The 17,955-nt window shown below is 45.7% G+C and overlaps 1 protein-coding gene across 1 annotated transcript; it reads left to right on the forward strand.

The window, feature by feature from the left end:
* The first annotated feature begins 16,092 nt into the window (after positions 1-16,092).
* Positions 16,093-17,693, forward strand: LOC120057624 (odorant receptor 131-2-like). The gene is made up of 3 exons (XM_039006189.1): positions 16,093-16,294; positions 16,775-16,943; positions 17,087-17,693. The coding sequence occupies exons 1-3, from the start codon at positions 16,093-16,095 to the stop codon at positions 17,691-17,693; spliced, it is 978 nt and encodes a 325-aa protein (XP_038862117.1).
* Positions 17,694-17,955: the final 262 nt, after the last annotated feature.

Raw genomic sequence — 17,955 nt, forward strand, 5'->3', positions numbered from 1 at the left:
GTACAATATGCATATTATTATTACTATTGGATAGAAAACACTCTCTAGTTTCTAAAACCGTTTGAATTATATCTGTGAGTAAAACAGAACTCCTTTTGCAGCAAACTTCCTGACAGGAAGTGGAAAATCTGAAATCGATGCACTGTTCTAGGGCCTGCCTATTAAAGTCCTTGATATTTATTAGTTTAGATGCACTTCATACGTCTTCCACTAGATGTCGACAAGCAGTGAGAGAAGAAATTGAGTGTGTAACTTGATCTGGGGTCGAATAATAGCTCTTGGCATGACGTGTCACCAGTTTCCTGTTTTCTGGAGAGCGCGAGAAGGGACCTGGATTTGCCTTCTGATAAGCTGTCGTTATGGACGACTAATATCTCCGGCTTTGATTTTATTTGATACATGTGACAATATCATCGTAAAGTATGTTTTTTCAATATAGTTTAATCAGATTATTGAAATTTTTTCGGGAGTTTTGCCGTGTTCCGTTCTCTGAGTTTGTTGACGCTGGAGAGATTCGCGCCACTTGGCAAGTGTGCTTGCTAAATCGAGAGGGAAAAAGGCCGTTCTAAAACCAAACAACGATTGTTCTGGACAAAGGACCCCTTGTACAACATTCTGATGGAAGATCAGCAAAAGTAGGACCCATTTTATGATGTTATTTCATATATCTGTCGTACATGTGAACTAGTAGTTTAAGGCCAGGTTTTGGGCACGCTCTCGCCATAACGTAAACTGCATATCGTAATGAAGTTATTTTTAGAATTCTACCACGGCGATTGCATTAAGAACTAGTGTATCTATCATTTCCTATACAACATGTATTTTTTAGTTATGTTTATGAATAGTTATTTGGTCAGAATATGTGTGTCAGAAAAAGTGTCAGAAAAATATCCGGACGTTGTGGGAAAAAGATGCTACGTTAGCACAATGTATAACCACTGATTTCAGCTCTAAATATGCACATTTTCGAACAAAACATAAGTGTATGTATAACCTGATGTTATAGGACTGTCATCTGATGAAGCTTATCAAGGTTAGTCAAAAATTATATATCTTTTGCTGGTTTATTCGCTATCGCTAACGTGCCTATTGCTATCGCTAACGTGCCTTGATGAATGAATGCGGTAGTGTGGTAGCCTATTGTAGTAAGCTAATATAATGCTATATTGTGTTTTCGCTGTAAAACACTTAAAAAATCTGAAATATTGGCTGGATTCACAAGATGTTTGTCTTTAATTTGCTGTACACCATCGATTTTTCAGAAATGTTTTATGATGAGTATTTAGGTATTTGACGTTAGTGTCTGTAATTACTCTGGCTGCTTCGGTTCTATTTCTGACGGTAGCTGTGATGGTAGCTGCAATGTAAAACTGATTTATACCTCAAATATGCACATTTTTCGAACAAAACATAGATTTATTGTATAACATGTTATAAGACTGTCATCTGATGAAGTTGTTTCTTGGTTAGATTGGTTGGTTCTTGGTTAGTTAGGTTGGCTTTGTGCATGCTACCTGTGCTGTGAAAAATGTCTGTCCTTTTTTGTATTTGGTGGTGAGCTAACATAAATATATGTGGTGTTTTCGCTGTAAAACATTTTAAAAATCGGACATGTTGACTGGATTCACAAGATGTGTATCTTTCATTTGCTGTATTGGACTTGTTAATGTGTGAAAGTTAAATATTTCAAAAAAATATATTTTGAATTTCGCGCTCTGCCTTTTCAGTGGAATGTGGGAGGAGTTCCGCTAGCGGAACGCCAGAGCCAGACAGGTTAAGACATTACAACCTTGCACAACATCAATTCACCTCCCAAGTTTAGATAAGAAGAATAACCTTATACAATGCAATGAAAATGATTTTCACTTGAAGTGCTGGTACTGCTTGATCTGTGACAGCGTCCTGATGTACGGAGTCAGGTGTAGTTGCCAGCCATAGCTTTCCACCAGCACCGTACCATCCTCCAGTCCAACCAGCTGTGGGATGTTGACCCCTGTCACAGTGCTGTCCTTCACAACACCAGCAACCTCATACAAAGTGTTCCCTCTGGTCTTTCTGAAGCTCTGCTTGATGATGCCGAAGCACCAGTCGTGGGCAAACTTGGTGTGGCTTGTGATCAGGAAGTGAAGGTCCAGACTGTGGTGGAGCTTCTGCATGGTCCGCCAGGCACAATAACAGAGCACAAACTTGTTCTTGTTTTGGCCACTGCATACAGAAACATCATCTTGGAAACTGGAAGTTAAAATGATAACACACAGCCCGACTACACGTACCTCTGGAAAATACAGAAATAGTGTGAGATCAATAAAAGTAGTGCCGATCATATTGGAGGTCTGTTAGTTATAAATTACACTTTGGATGGTGTAGCAATACACCCAGTCAATACAAATATACAGGCATCCTTCCTAACTCAGATGGCGAAGAGGAAAGAAACCGCTCAGGGGCCAATTGTGACTTTAAAACAGTTACGGAGTTTAATAATGGCTGTGATAGGAGAAAACTGAGGATGGATCAACAACATTGTAGTTACTCCACAATACACAACTAATTGACAGAGTGAAAAGAAGGAAGCATGTACAGAATACAAATATTCCAAATCATGCATTCTGTTTGCAACAAGACACGAAAGTAACTGCAAAAAATGTGGCAAATCAATTATCTTTTTTCCCAAATTCAAAGTGTTATGTTAGGGACAAATCCAATACAACACATTACTGAGTACCACTCCTCATATTTTAAAGCATACAGTCGTGGCCAAAAGTTTTGAGAATGACACAAATATTAATTTTCACAAAGTCTGCTGCCTCAGTTTGTATGATGGCAATTTGCATATACTCCAGAATGTTATGAAGAGTGATCAGATGAATTGCAATTAATTGCAAAGTCCCTCTTTGCCATGCAAATGAACTGAATCCCAAAAAAACATTTCCACTGGATTTCATCCCTGCCACAAAAGGACCAGCTGACATCATGTCAGTGATTCTCTTGTTAACACAGGTGTGAGTGTTGATGAGGACAAGGCTGGAGATCACTCTGTCATGCTGATTGAGTTCGAATAACAGACTGGAAGCTTCAAAAGGAGGGTGGTGCTTGGAAACATTGTTCTTCCTCTGTCAACTATGGTTACCTGCAAGGAAACACGTGCCGTCATCATTGCTTTGCACAAAAGGGCTTCACAGGCAAGGATATTGCTGCCAGTAAGATTGCACCTAAATCAACCATTTATCGGATCATCAAGAACTTCAAGGAGAGCGGTTCAATTGTTGTGAAGAAGGCTTCAGGGCGCCCAAGAAAGTCCAGCAAGCGCCAGGACCGTCTCCTAAAGTTGATTCAGTTGTGGGATAGGGGCACCACCAGTACAGAGCTTGCTCAAGAATGGCAGCAGGCAGGTGTGAGTGCATCTGCACGCGCAGTGAGGCGAAAACATTTGGAGGATGGCCTGGTGTCAAGAAGGGCAGCAAAGAAGCCACTTTTCTCTCCAGGAAAAACATCAGGGACAGACTGATATTCTACAAAAGGTACAGGGATTGGACTGCTGAGGACTGGGGTAAAGTCATTTTCTCTGATGAATCCCCTTTACAATTGTTTGGGGCATCCGGAAAAAAAGCTTGTCCGGAGAAGACAAGGTGAGCGCTACCATCAGTCCTGTGTCATGCCAACAGTAAAGCATCCTGAGATCATTCGTGTGTGGGGTTGCTTCTAAGCCAAGGGAGTGGGCTCACTCACAATTTTGCCTAAGAACACAGCCATGAATAAAGAATGGTACCAACACATCCTCAGAGAGCAACTTCTCCCTACCATCCAGGAACAGTTTGGTGACGAACAATGCCTTTTCCAGCACGATGGAGTACCTTGCCATAAGGCAAAAGTGATAACTAAGTGGCTCGGGGAACAAAACATTGATATTTTGGGTCCATGGCCAGGAAACTCCCCAGCCCTTAATCCCATTCAGAACTTGTGGTCAATCCTCAAGAGGCGGGTGGACAAACACACATTGATTATGCAAGAATGGGCTGCCATCAGTCAGGATGTGGCCCAGAAGTTAATTGACAGCATGCCAGGGCGGATTGCAGAGGTCTTGAAAAAGAAGGGTCAACACTGCAAATATTGACTGGTTTGGATGGTATACAGAATATAGCCCTATTTGATAAAAGACCAAGTCCATATTATGGCAAGAACAGCTCAAATAAGCAAAAATAAATGACAGTCCATTACTTCAAGACAGGTCAGTCAATCCGGAACATTTCAGGTGCAGTCGCAAAAACCATCAAGCTCTATGATGAAACTCTCATGAGGACCGCCACTGGAAAGGAAAACTGAGAGTTACCTCTGCTGAGGATACCTTCATTAGAGTTACCAGCCTCAGACATTGCAGCCCAAATAAATACTTCACAGAATTCAAGTAACAGACACACCTCAACATCAACTGTTCAGAAGTCCTTCATGGTTGAATTGCTGCAAAGAAACCACTACTAAAGGACACCAACAGAAAGAAGAGACTTGCTTGGGCCAAGAAACGCGAGGAATGGACATTAGAATGGTGGAAATCTGTCCTTTGATCTGATGAGTCCAAATTTGAGATTTTTGGTTCCAACCGCCGTGTCTATGTGGTTCCCACCGTGAAGCATGGAGGAGGTGGTGTGATGGTGCTTTGCTGGTGACACTGTCTGTGATTTATTTAGAATTCAAGGCACACAACCAGCATGGTTACCACAGCATTCTGCAGCGATACACCATCCCATCTGGTTTGCGCTTAGTGGGACTATCGTTTGTTTTTAACAGGACAATGACCCAAAACACACCTCCAGGTTGTGTAAAGACTATTTGACCAAGGAGAGTGATGGAGTGCTGCATCAGATGGCCTGGCCTCCACAATCACCCGACCTCAACCAAATTGAGATGGTTTGGGATGAGTTGGACTGCAGAGTGAAGAAAAAGCAGCCAACAAGTGCTCAGCATATGTGGGAACTCCTTCAAGAACGCTGGGAAAGCATTCCAGGTGAAGCTGGTTGAGAGAATGCCAAGAGTGTGTAAAGCTGTCATCAACGCAAAGGGTGCCTCCTTTGAAGAATCTCAAATATAAAATATATTTTGATTTGTTTAACACTTTTTTGTTTACTACATGATTCCATGTGTTATTTCATAGCTTTGATGTCTTCACTACTATTCTACATGACTCATTCAGGACTATCTGTGATCATGGTAGCATCCACATTAATGTACAGTGGTTGCTCAACAAAAAAATGTAGAGATTATGCAGCGGGATTTAGAGGCTCCGGATTTGGAACCCCCGCTGGAGGCTCCGGACTGGGAACCCTCGCTGGAGGCTCCGGACTGGGAACCCTCGCTGGAGGCTCTGGACCGCAGACCGTCGCTGGAGGTTCTGGACCGCAGACCGTCGCTGGAGGCTCTGGACCGCAGACCGTCGCTGGAGGCTCTGGACCGGCGACCGACACTGGAGGTTCTGGACCGCAGATCGTCACTGGAGGTTCTGGACTGCCTACCGTCGCTGGAGGCTCTGGACTGCCGACCGTCGCTGGAGACTCTGGACTGCCGACCGTCGCTGGAGACTCTGGACTGCCGACCGTCGCTGGAGACTCCGGACCGTGGATCGTCTCTGGAGGCTCCGGGCCATGGATCATCACTGGAGGCTCTTGGCCATGGATCATCACTGGAGGCTCCGGGCCACTGGAGGCTTCTCCCACGTCCAGGATCCCTTACCGTCCAAGATATCCTCCCATGTCCAGGATGTCTGCTCCTCCTGGCCACGCTGCTTGGTCCGTTTGTGGTGGGATCTTCTGTTACGTTCGTCGTTTGAATGAGGAGACCAAGGTGCAGCGTGGTCGGCGTACATCTTTCTTTTATTGATGACACCTAAAAAACAACAAATACAAAACGAAACGCACAGTTCTGTAGGGCTGGAAAGCAACAGTACAAAAACAAGATCCTAAGGTGATCCCCAATCAGAGACAACGATAGACAGCTGCCTCTAATTGGGAACCATACCCGGCCAACAAAGAAATAGAAAACATAGATTGCCCACCCTAGTCACACCCTGACCTAACCTAATAGAGAATTAAAAGGATCTCTAAGGTCAAGGCGTGACATCAACAAACAATTTGACAGAGCTTGAAGAATGTTTTAAAAATAATAATGTGCAAATATTGTACAATCCAGATGTGCAAAGCTCTTAGAGACTTACCCAGAAAGACTGACAGCTGTAATCGCTGCCAAAAGTGATTCTAACATGTATTGACTCAGGGGTGTGAACACTTACCTGTATGTAAATGAGATATTTCTGTATTTCATGTTCAATACATTTGCAAATATTTCTAAAAACACGTTTTCACTTTGGCGTTATGGAGTATTGGGTGTACTGTAGATTGGTGAGGATTTTATTTTATTTTATTTAATACATTTTAAATTCAGGTTGTAACACAACTAAATGTGGAATAAGTGAAGGTGTATGAATACTTTCTGAAGGCACTGTGTGAAGCTGTAATTTTTGGTGGGGACTCATTCCACACATGCACACACACTCAGGCTTTGACTCCTTGAGGTTCTCGGACTGCAGGACTTGGTGGACAAGTTGCAGCTGAAACTGAAGTCCGGCAAGAATCAGGCTGAGGAAGTGATGAGTCACACTAGACATGCAGTCAAATACTCTGAGGCTGCAACTGAAATGGTGCCATGGCACCCTATTCCCTATATAGTGCACTACTTTTGACTAGGGCCTTCTATTCTTAACTTTTTCCCATTATTCAAGGAGAGCTGCTTGAATAGTATAACCCCTTTCATTTCTCTGCATAAAGGAGTGTTCAAACGTTGAACGCTGATGTTATCCTTTTCCTCTTTCCGTCTCTCCTCTTCCTCTCATATTCTCTCCTTCTCTCCCTCTGTATTTTCTTTTACAGGAGGAAGCAGCCAAACAGGACGTTTCTAAGTTTAGGAAGGTGCAGCATGAGATGAGCTGGAGGAGGCAGAGGAGCTTCCATCGCTGAGACCTAAGTCAACAAGTTCGGGGCCAAGGGTCGCAACGCCGGAGGAAAAGTACAGTCTATAGGTCTGATGCATCCAAAATGGCATCTTATTCCCTACATAGTGCAATACTTTTGACTTTTGACAGAGTCCGTTGTATTCTTTCAAGCATTCATGTGGTTTTGAGTGAAAAGGATGATGTTGATCCCTTATTCGCTTTCTGTCTTCCTTTTCACAGAAAGCTGAAGGTGAATAAACAATGCCCAACCGTTCCTATTTCCATGTTTGTGTAACAACATTTTAATTGGTGAAATTCTGAACATTCATTAAACTTGTGTAGCTAGACTATACACCTTGGGGCCTCTGTGGCTTTGTTGCATGAGAATACAGTAGGCCTACACACAGCTTGGAACCATACAACGAAATCTGCGTTATCCCGAACACATCCATAACGATCCAAAACAATCACGCTTCTTTAACTACTGAAAATGAATAGACATGTACATGTTGAAATCTAACTATGACACATAACAAAGTTTCAACCTTTATGGTGAGAACATTTAGGCATCTGCATGTCCAAAACATTAGTAGTTAAAAGGCTTGACACAAATGATCTAAGCAATGACAATCCCAAAGGGATTTGAAAAGTATCAAACACAAGCAACTCCCCTCCGTAGAGAAACCCTGACTCCCAGACACGCAACACAACAACCAAAACGACAGGCATGAATGGCGTCAATATTTACTGCCTGGTAGCGTTAACGATGGCACAAAGGATTATCAAAAGTCTAATCATGGTATTAAAAATAATCAAACTGTTAATAAAGGAACAAGGGACTGTCTGTTTCGTGAGGGATGGAGGGATGGAGGGATAGAGAGACGGAGGGATGGGGGCATAGAGGGATGGAGGGATGCTGCTTCAATCCCCTGGTCCCCCTCCTTAATGAGTCATATTAATATTTAATATGATAAATAAACATCTGTTTTCTCTGTGCCATCATTAACATTCTGAGTAAACATGGACATAATGAGTTGTTGTGTTAACTGGTGGTCAGGGTTTCACAATGGGGAGAATTAAGGGCCTGAATGATGCAGACTTGTGATATGGAGAGACAGGCATTTTCAATGCTGTGTACAGAAACAACAGAATACAACAAATACAAAGTAATAAGACCCAACAAACACCAATAAACTGGCTTTCTGTGAGAAAAATAAAATAAAAAGTATGACAAAAAAACGAAACAATATAGAAAACGGGACTCAACTAAAATCACTAGCTAATCTGTCACGTTCCTGACCTGTTTTATGTTATTTTTGTATGTGTTTAGTTGGTCAGGGCGTGAGTTGGGGTGGGCATTCTATGTTTTGTGTTTCTATGTTTAGGTCGTTTGTAATTAGCCTTATATGGTTCTCAATCAGGGACAGGTGTTTTACGTTTTCCTCTGATTGAGAACCATATATAGGTTGGCTGTTCACACTGTTTGTTTGTGGGTGATTGTCTTCCGTGTCTGTGTCTGCGCACCACACGGGACTGTTTCGTTTGTTCGTTCGTTTGATGTAGTCTGTTCCTGTTCGTGAGTTCTTCGTGTAGTTATGTAAGTTCCATGTTCAGGTCTGTCTACGTCGTTTTGTTATTTTGTAAATTCTCAAGTTTGTTTAGTTTTCGTCTTGTTTAAATAAAAGTCATGTCGTATCACAACGCTGCGTTTTGGTCAAATCCCTACTCCTCCTCTTCGGACGAAGAGGAGAAGGAAAACCGATACAGAATCACCCACCAACCAAAGACCAAGCGGCGTGGGAGAGCGCAACAAAGAAACCAGGACTCGTGGACATGGGAGGAAATATTGGACGGAAAAGGACCCTGGGCTCAGACAGGGGAATATCGCCGCTCTGTTGAAGAGAGGGAGGCAGCTAAAGCCCAGGAGCGGTGGTTTGAGGCAGCAGCAAGGAGACGTGGCTGGAGACCCGAAAAGCCTGTGAGTAAACCCCAAAAATGTATTGGGGGGGGGCTTAAAGGGAGAGTGGCGAAGTCAGGTAGGAGACCTGCGCCCACTCCCTGTACTTACCGTGGAGAGCGAGAGTACGGGCAGACACCGTGTTACGCAGTAGAGCGCATGGTGTCTCCTGTACGTGTGCATAGCCCGGTTCGGTACATTCCAGCTCCACGTATCGGCCGGGCTAGATTGAGCGTTGAGCCGGATGTCATGAAGCCGGCTCTACACATCTGGCCACCAGTGCGTCTCCTCGGGCCGGCTTACATGGCACCAGCCTTACGCATGGTGTCCCCGGTTCGCCTACATAGCCCGGTGCGGGTTATTCCACCTCCCCGCACTGGTCGGGCGACGGGGAGCATACAACCAGGTAAGGTTGGGCAGGCTCAGTGCTCAAGGGAGCCAGTACGCCTGCACGGTCCGGTATTTCCGGCGCCACCTCCCCGCTCCAGCCCAGTACCACCAGTGCCTACACCACGCACCAGGTTTCCAGTGCGTCTCCAGAGCCCTGTTCCTCCTCCACGCACTAGCCTTGAGGTGCGTGTCTCTAGTCCGGTACCACCAGTTCCGGCACCACGCACCAAGCCTCATGTGCGTCTCCAGAGCCCTGTACGCACTGTTCCTTCTCCCCGTACTCGCCCTGATGTGCGTGCCCTCAGCCCGGTACCACCAGTGCCGGTACCACGCACCAGGCCTATAGTACGCCTTGAGAGTCCAGTGTGCCCTGTTGTTGTTCCCCGCACTAGCCTGAAGGTGCGTGTCTTTAGCCCGGTACCTCCAGTTCCGGTACCACGCCTACAGTGAGTCTCAGCCGGCCAGAGTCTGCCGTCTGCCCAGCGGCGCCTGAACTGCCCGTCTGCCCAACGGCGCCTGAACTGTCCGTCTGTCCAACGCCGTCTGAACTGTCCGTCTGCCAAGCGCCGCATGAACTGTCCGTCTGTATTGAGCCTTCAAAGCCGCCCGTCGGTACTGAGCCTTCAAAGCCGCCCGTCTGCCATGAGCCTGCAAAGCCGCCCGTCTGCCATGAGCCTACAGAGCCGTCCGTCAGACAGGAGCCGCTAGAGCCTTCCGCCAGACAGGAGCCGCTAGAGCCTTCCGCCCGACTGGAGCCGCTAGAGCCTTCCGCCAGACAGGAGCAGCCAAAGCCTTCCGCCAGACAGGATCAGCCAGAGCCTTCCGCCAGACAGGATCAGCCAGAGCCTTCCGCCAGACAGGATCAGCCAGAGCCGTCAGCGAGCCATGACCAGCCAGAGCCGTCAGCGAGCCATGACCAGCCAGAGCCGTCAGCGAGCCATGACCAGCCAGAGCCGTCAGCGAGCCATGACCAGCCAGAGCCGTCAGCGAGCCATGACCAGCCAGAGCCGTCATCCAGCCATGACCAGCCAGAGCCGTCATCCAGCCATGACCAGCCAGAGCCGTCATCCAGCCATGACCAGCCAGAGCCGTCATCCAGCATTAAGCCATCATCCAGCCAGGATCCGCCAGAGCCAGCCAGCCAGGATCCGCCAGAGCCAGCCAGCCAGGATCCGCCAGAGCCAGCCAGCCAGGATCCGCCAGAGCCAGCCAGCCAGGATCCGCCAGAGCCAGCCAGCCAGGATCCGCCAGAGCCAGCCAGCCAGGATCCGCCCGTCATTCTGGTGTTGCCCCTCATTCTGGTGTTGCCCCTCATTCTGGTGTTGCCCCTCATTCTGGTGTTGCCCCTCATTCTGGTGTTGCCCCTCATTCCGGTGTTGCCCCTCATTCCGGTGCTGCTCCTTATCCTGGTGATGCTCCTTAATTTAGGTGGGGTTATTTGGAGGGTGGTCATTGTGAGGGGGATAAAGAAGCGGGGATTTATTATGGTGGGATGGGAACCACGCCCAGAGCCTGAGCCGCCACCGTGGACAGATGCCCACCCAGACCCTCCCCTAGACTTTTGGTGGTGCGTCCGGAGTTCGCACCTTGAGGGGGGGGTTCTGTCACGTTCCTGACCTGTTTTATGTTATTTTTGTATGTGTTTAGTTGGTCAGGGCGTGAGTTGGGGTGGGCATTCTATGTTTTGTGTTTCTATGTTTAGGTCGTTTGTAATTAGCCTTATATGGTTCTCAATCAGGGACAGGTGTTTTACGTTTTCCTCTGATTGAGAACCATATATAGGTTGGCTGTTCACACTGTTTGTTTGTGGGTGATTGTCTTCCGTGTCTGTGTCTGCGCACCACACGGGACTGTTTCGTTTGTTCGTTCGTTTGATGTAGTCTGTTCCTGTTCGTGAGTTCTTCGTGTAGTTATGTAAGTTCCATGTTCAGGTCTGTCTACGTCGTTTTGTTATTTTGTAAATTCTCAAGTTTGTTTAGTTTTCGTCTTGTTTAAATAAAAGTCATGTCGTATCACAACGCTGCGTTTTGGTCAAATCCCTACTCCTCCTCTTCGGATGAAGAGGAGGAGGAAAACCGATACAGAATCACATCACACTGGCAGAGAGAATAGGATAAATACATCAACCAAGATTATGAAACACATGAAGAGGGCTATGCTTATGGCCTAAATTTAACAATCCATTTTCACTGAGGTCTCATGAACCACTGATATGATCAAGATATTTACCCCATTTCAAATAATATATCTCCACATGGTTGATAAGTAGGAAAGACAGTTTCTCGTATGATGCTACAGTACCCATCTGGGAGTACCATACTGGGATATACAAATTATATTTTAGTGATATAATAATAAATAATGTGTGGTGCAGAAAACTTTTTGTTGTATAACAACCATTGTGCCTAATGAGTTGTACATCAGTTGTACAACTTGAGTGTTGACCTCAGTCACAACACATTCTTTATTCTCCTTAACTATCCATCTCTGTCACGCCCTGACCTTAGAGAGCCTTTTTATGTCTCTATTTGGTTTGGTCAGTGTGGGTTGTTGACTTTTGTTAGTGGCACTATAGCCCTGTAAGCTTCACGGTTGTTTCTTCGTTTGTTGTTTTGTTGGCGACATTTTAAATAAAAGGAAAATGTACGCTCACCACGCTGCACTTTGGTCCACTTCTTTTGACGGCCGTGACAGAACTACCCACCACCAAAGGACCAAGCAGCGTGGTAAGGGGGAGCAGCGTTTTCAGGAGGACTGGACATGGGAGGACATCCTGGCCGGAAAGGATCGCCTGCCGTGGGAGCAGGTGGAAGCATCGAGGAAGGCGGAGGCAGCGAGTTAAGGGGCCTAGCGTTACGAGGGAACACGGCTAGCACGGAAGCTAGCACGGAAGCTCCTCGTGCTTGCCGTGGGGAGAAGCGTGGTACTGGTCAGGCACCGTGTTATGCGGTGGAGCGCACGGTGTCTCCAGTGCGCGTTCACAGCCCGGTGCGCTACATCCCAGCTCCCCGCATCTGCCGGGCTAGGGTGAGCATCCAGCCAGGATGGATGGTACCGGCTCAGTGCGCCTGGTCTCCAGTGCGTCTCTTCGGCCCAGGATATCCTGCGCCGGCTCTGCGCACTGTGTCTCTGGTCCGTCTGCACAGCCCAGTGCGTCCTGTGCCAGCGCCCCGCATTTGCAGGGCGAAGATAACCATCCAGCCAGGACGGGTTGTGCAGGCTCTACGCTCGAGACCTCCAGTGCGCCTCCACGGCCCAGTGTATCTGGTGCCTCCGCCAAGAACCAAGCCTCCAGTATGTCTCCCCAGCCTGGTGAGCCCTGTTGCAGTTCCATTCACCAGGCTGCCCATACGTCTCCTCACTCCAGTGATGATCCATGGCACGAAGCCTCCAGTGATGATCCATGGCACGAAGCCTCCAGTGATGATCCATGGCAAGAAGCCTCCAGTGATGATCCATGGCACAAAGCCTCCAGTGATGATCCAGGGCAAGAAGCGTCCAGTGATGATCCATGGCACGAAGCCTCCAGTGATGATCCATGGCAAGAAGCCTCCAGTGATGATCCATGGCACGAAGCCTCCAGTGATGATCCAGTGACGGTCTCCTGCCAGGGGCCTCCAGCTACGGTCTCCAGTCCGGAGCCTCCAATGACGGTGCCCAGTCCGGAGCCTCCAATGAGGGTCCCCAGTACGGGGCCCGCAGCGAGGGTTCGGAGTCCGGGGCCCGCAACGAGGGTCCCCAGTCCGGGGCCCGCAACGAGGGTCCCCAATCCGGGGCCCGCAACGAGGGTCCCTGCACCAGAGGTGCCACCAAAGTGGGGTGAGCCAGAGGTGGAGCGGGGTCTACGTCCCGCACCAGAGCCGCCACCGCGGATAGATGCCCACCCAGACCCTCCCCTATAGGTTCAGGTTTTGCGGCCGGAGTCCGCACCTTTGGGGGAGGGGGTACTGTCACGCCCTGACCTTAGAGAGCCTTTTTATGTCTCTATTTGGTTTGGTCAGGGTGTGATTTGGGGTGGGCATTCTATGCTTTGTTTTCGATGTTTCTTTATTTCTATGTTTTGGCCGGGTATGGTTCTCAATCAGGGACAGCTGTCTATCTTTCTCTCTGATTGGGAATCATACTTAGTTAGCCCTTTTTCCCTCCTTTCAGTGTGGGTAGTTGACTTTTGTTAGTGGCACTATACCGTAAGCTTCACGGTTGTTTCTTCGTTTGTTGTTTTGTTGGCGACATTTTAAATAAAAGGAAAATGTACACTCCGACACGCTGCACTTTGGTCCTACACTTTGGTCCACTTCTTTTGACGGCCGTGACAATCTCAAAGCAAGCAGCCTGCTGTCGGTTTCCTCTTCTTTTTTGGGTAACGCTCCCACTGACTTGCAACTTAAGCTTATCGATCTTGAGTTTGATGCAGTGATTGGAGAACTATTCAAAACAATGTCACTGACGAGGTTCTATGCATCTCTCGATGAACAAAACTTTCCAAAGATTAGGAGTCATGCTCAGAAGATGTTTGTACTGTTTGGGTCAACCTATGTATGTGAACAGACATTTTCAGTGATGAAATATAACAAGTCAAGGCACAGATCATCTCTTACTGACTCTCATTTCCCAGCAATCCTGCCCATAGCAACATCAGAAACTATACCTGTCTTCACTGCTTTAGTCAATGCCCATCAGAGACTTCACTCCTCACACTGATTGACTAGTTTAAATGTAATGTTGAGCTCTCTCTCTTTCTTGTGTTTTTGTGCATACCCAAGAGTTTTGTCTGTGGTGCTGAATGCACAGTGTACTTTTCCCTCCGTGTAGTTCATTGCATGTTTAATAATGAAAATACCTACCAAAAGGAGAACATGGATGTGGTTTATTTCTGTGCATGTTAAAAAAGTCAAATAAGTAGCATATCTGGATGTGACTTACAGTAGATATATCTGTCAACACAGTCATACACATGATGTATAATCCTGTAATATGATTCTGGCCCGCGATGACAAAAATATATTCTAATGTGGCCCTCCATGGAAATAATTGCCCTGCACTACAGTATGCTACCAGTTTGTGTTTTTCTCTGGATCCTGATTGGCTACAGGACTGGCAGCACTACCACTGGACCAGACTACAGCATGCAACCGTTTCTTGATGATTCACCAATAATTTAGCAACTATTTTAGAGTCCACATTTAATAAAGACATTGGTCGATTAGACCGACATCTGCCCTCAAGGGCTAGATCACCTCATGCTACTCTGCTATTGGCTACAGGACCGGCACATGTGACGGTGTGATGTAGAGGGAGCTGTCGATATATGTCTTATAAGAGGTGGACAAGAGGTGAACCCCACACACCTTGGGCAGAGCCCTACAGAGCCTCAGACTGTAACTGAACTGACAGTGAGTATTTCTGCTTTGAAATTACTTCAGGAGATCTTCTGGGTGATTCCTCTGCCTTCAATGTGAACTGAGTTGTGACTGAAAAGCTACAGAAGGAAACAGTTGTGGGATTTTGTAATATTTTTTTGTCTTTTCTGTGTTCAATTGTTTTTGCTATTCAATTAGCATAATAAGCATTGCATTTATAGCAGTTTGAATTTGAGATTTGATTTGATTGTTATCAGATTGCATGTTTGATTTTATCCTATGGGGGTCTGTACAGGGGCAGGCAATATGCTAGTCTGGTCCCAGAGCTGTTGTTTGAAAATGACAACGACCTTAGGATTTGGCTATATAGCACAAAGAGATCTGGGACCACCCTGTCAATGTTTCTCATAGAGGTATAATGAATGTATGTTTGTCCTAATGTATACGACAGAGACATGTCCAATACAACACCACCATTCCAGACCTGTCCAGGGCTGAAGGAAATATATTATAGATATATTACAATAATGGATAATGGAATTCATTATTTCATTATTCATTATCCAATAATGGATTCTCTACAGAATGATGCGACAGAGACATGTCCAATACAACACCACCATTCCAGACCTGTATACGCAATATACTGTATTACAGATACAGTGAGGTCCAAAAGTATTTGGACTGTGAAAATGTTGTTTCTTGTTTCGGTTCTGTACTCTAGCACTTTGAAATTATACAACGACTATAAGTGCAGACTGTCAGCTTAATATGAGAGTATTTGCATTCGTGTTCATAATGTCGAATTGTTCAGAAACTTATTCTATTCATATTTACAGTAAAAGTGACTCCAAAATGACACAATACATTATTTGCCATTCATTTCTATTGGGCATAGATCATCTGATACACAACCAACTGCAAATGCATCCAATAAGTTTGTAGAGTCACAAGCTTGATTTAGTCATTGCGTGCTAGGAATATGGGACCAAATACTAAATTTTGACGACTTTAATACACATATAAGTGAATTTGTCCCAATGTACAAAAATTACTGTAATTTCTGAAAGGTTCACCTGATATGTATATATATTTTTACCTTTATTTAACTAGGCAAGTCAGTTAAGAACAAATTCTTATTTACAATGACGGCCTAAACTAACCAAACCCGGACGAAGCTGGGCCAATTGTGCGCCGCCCTATGGGACAGCCTGGAATCAAACCAGGGTCTGTGGTGACGCCTCTAGCACTGAGATGCAGTGCCTTAGACCGCTGTGCCACCAAGTGCTAGAGTACAAAGCCAAAACAACAAAAAAATGTGTCACTGTCCAAATACTTTTGGACCTCACTGTACATGTAATGTAAATATTTTTTGAAAGTATTTTTGTCTCTACAGATGCGCCTGAAACATGTCCAATACAACACCCCCATTCCAGCTCCTGTCCAACAACATTTCGTTGACCAATCAGAGGTTGGCAGTGCCCATAAGGACGTTCATGGGCTTCCTGTCTGTGTCTCCATGTCTCCTCTTCCTCTATATCAACACTATCATGCTGTACAGTCTGAAGAGCAAGCCCGTGTTCAGAGAGACCTCACGCTACATCTTGTTTGGTAAACCTGGCTACCGGAAGTTTTATACAAGAGTAACTCATTTAGTTTGCAATTCTTTAAAAAAAATATATGTTTTCAAGGGCTTTCAGATGTATTGAACAGATATTGAGAGAGGATGAGAGTGGGGAAAGATACAGGTTGCGTCAAGGGGCAGTAGACCAGATCTGAACCTATGCCGCCTCTGTAGAAGTGTGCAGATGCTTCAGCAGATGCTTCAGCTAGTACCGCTAGCCCAATCAGGCCATACATTCCATTTGAAATCTTCCATGGCATGTGGCTTGTTACATGATAACCCGTTTCCAATACATTTGGTATTTAGGTCTTTAGAAGCTCTAAATGCACTCCAAACTAGCTTTTCATGTATTTGTGAAAGCAAAGATGGGGTGGAATGCATTACAATTCAAGTTGTGTTCAAATACAATCTGTTATCGTGTAATTATTGTATTTCCAACAAATGTTTAACGTGTTCATTTCCGGTAGGTAACCTCCTCTTCGCCGACACCATCCTACTGGTGACCAGCCAACTGCTGTACATATTGGCCGTCGCTGGGTTGTTTGTGATCCGATATATATGTGTTGTGATTGTGTTGGTGGCCATTTTCACCAGCGGTGTTTCCCCTCTCAACCTGTCTGTGATGTCGCTAGAGAGGTATGTTTGCTTATACCCTTTTCCCTATTTAGTCCCCCAGAAAAAAATTGGTTTCTAACCTCAAGGGTTAAATAAAGGTTAAATAGTGTACTACTTTTGACCAGGGCCTATATTTGGTACTCAATAAAAATGATCCTTTCCAGGTACGTGGCTATCTGTTATCCTTTGAGGCATGCCTCTATTGTCACCCCCGGGACTACGGGCGTGGTCATTGCTGTGGTGTGGATCCTGTGTTCCCTAAACACTATCATTAAGCTTGTCATGCTGCTGGTTCTAGAGTCCATGCCCCTGGACCAGTTAATGCAGGGATTCTGCTCTACCAGCGAGCTTTTCCAACTGAAGATTCACAACCAGGTAGACAACGTGTTCATCAGCATCGTCTTCATGGCCGTTGGTTTTATCATCATATACTCCTACATCGCTATCATGATGGTAGCCAAGTCCGCCGCCTCCTCAGACAAGGATACGAACACCAAGGCTCGTAACACGGTTTTACTGCACCTGATCCAGCTTGGCCTGAGTCTCTCCTCCACCCTGGTTCCTACTATAGTGTCAGCCTTGAAATCCAGAGCAATGGACAAAGCCACACAGATTGAGTATATTGTGTTCATCATCCTGATTATCCTGCCCAGGTGTCTGAGTCCTCTGATCTACGGCCTGAGAGACAAGACGTTCAGACACATCCTCATGTACCATCTCACCTGTGGCCTCAGATGCACAGTGAAGCCCATTAAAATCTCCAGCTATTGATAACATTGATGTTTTGTCTTGTAACGGAAACATTTATTCCGTTTTTAATTAAAACTGTTTTTAAGAACTTGTAATAATGCTGATAAAAAAGAAACTAAACTAAAACACATGTATGTGAATGATTTAAAGGGACAATCTGCGGTTGATACATACTTTTTTAAACTTACAAATAAATGAAGGATGTGCGCCCATTGATTCTTGAAGAATATTACTTATACTTCGGCCTCTGATGGGGTTCGAGGCATTTATACGTTTGTTTGAC

This window comes from Salvelinus namaycush, chromosome 12 (assembly GCF_016432855.1).
Source record: "Salvelinus namaycush isolate Seneca chromosome 12, SaNama_1.0, whole genome shotgun sequence".
Lineage (NCBI taxonomy): Eukaryota > Metazoa > Chordata > Actinopteri > Salmoniformes > Salmonidae > Salvelinus > Salvelinus namaycush.